This window comes from Octopus bimaculoides, chromosome 30, assembly GCF_001194135.2.
Source record: "Octopus bimaculoides isolate UCB-OBI-ISO-001 chromosome 30, ASM119413v2, whole genome shotgun sequence".
NCBI lineage: Eukaryota > Metazoa > Mollusca > Cephalopoda > Octopoda > Octopodidae > Octopus > Octopus bimaculoides.
This window is the reverse complement of record NC_069010.1, coordinates 6,131,106-6,132,298: the sequence shown is the minus strand read 5'-3', so window position 1 is coordinate 6,132,298 and position 1,193 is coordinate 6,131,106. Positions and strand designations below refer to the sequence as shown.

Genomic DNA, 1,193 nt, shown 5'->3' with positions numbered 1-1,193 from the left:
TGATGTAGCCATCTGGTTTCACCAATCCTCAGTCAAATCGTCCAACCCATGCTAGCATGGAAAGCGGACGTTAAACGATGATGATGATGATATATATATATATATATATATATATATATATAAAATTTGATTAGAGGTTATGATAACCTCATGAAGGGATGTTTTCAACAAAGGAAATACTGGTACAATACCTAGTATTATTTGCCAGCAGTGCTAATTGGCAATGGTGTTTGGTCACTCACAAGTGGAAACTGTGTGTTCTGTTGACAGAGAGGAAGAAAGGTTAAGGATGACATTGTCCCTTTCCATTCGGTTGATGCTTTGCGGTGCGGGAACCCAGTTGTTCCTGGTTGGAAGCCTGCCAACCGAAGACGGCAAGAGATAGAGATGATCTCAGTTATATAGGGTATGGCTAGGAAGGAGGTCAAACCTAAAACAATTGATTGAACCGACCAGCAGAGGTCTCTGGAGCTGAGGTTTGGAGCCATCACCCTCTTCTCCCATCTGCCACACATGCAACATATGTAGGCGGTGATCTTCACTGATTAATATTTTAATCAATATATTTAAAATGCTATTTTTGTATCCTTCTGTTGCCATGTTTAAACAAATAATCCCTTTTCCTAATCTTCTACCATCTTACCTTTCATTGTAGGCGGGCAGCTCCTATCTTCGTGACCAATGGCTTCATTCCATCATATGGAAGGTAAGTTGAACTTTGTCTTAATCTCTTTGTTGGTGTTCATCTTGTTTCAGTCACAGGACTGCGACCATGCTGGGGCTACTCTTACAAAGAATATGTCCTGGGGTCAATTTGTTTGACTAAAGGTGGTGCTCCTGCATGGCCACAGTCAAATGACTGAAACAAGTAAATGACTAAATGACTATATATATGAGTGGCTGTGTGGTAAGTAGCTTGCCTACCAACCACATGGTTCTGGGTTCAGTCCCACCGCGTGGCACCTTGGGCAAGTGTCTTCTACTATAGCCTTGGGCCGACCAAAGCCTTGTGAGTGGATTTGGTAGACGGAAACTGAAAGAAGCCCGTCGTATATATATATATATATGTGTGTGTGTGTGAGTATATTTTTGTGTGTCTGGGTTTGTCCCCCCAACATCGCTTGACAACCGATGCTGATGTGGTTACGTCCCCGTAACTTAGCGGTTCAGTAAAAGTGACCGATAGAATAAGT

The 1,193-nt window shown here is 42.2% G+C and overlaps 1 protein-coding gene across 1 annotated transcript in view; it reads left to right on the top strand.

The window, feature by feature from the left end:
- The window catches only part of LOC106880057 (C-Maf-inducing protein), a 92,307-nt gene that overhangs the window by 59,019 nt on the left and 32,095 nt on the right, over nucleotides 1–1,193 (top strand). Inside the window, exon 2 of the mRNA XM_052978109.1 lies at nucleotides 656–706. Within this exon, the coding sequence (XP_052834069.1) occupies nucleotides 656–706 (51 nt within the window). The remainder of the gene's footprint in view (nucleotides 1–655; nucleotides 707–1,193) is intronic.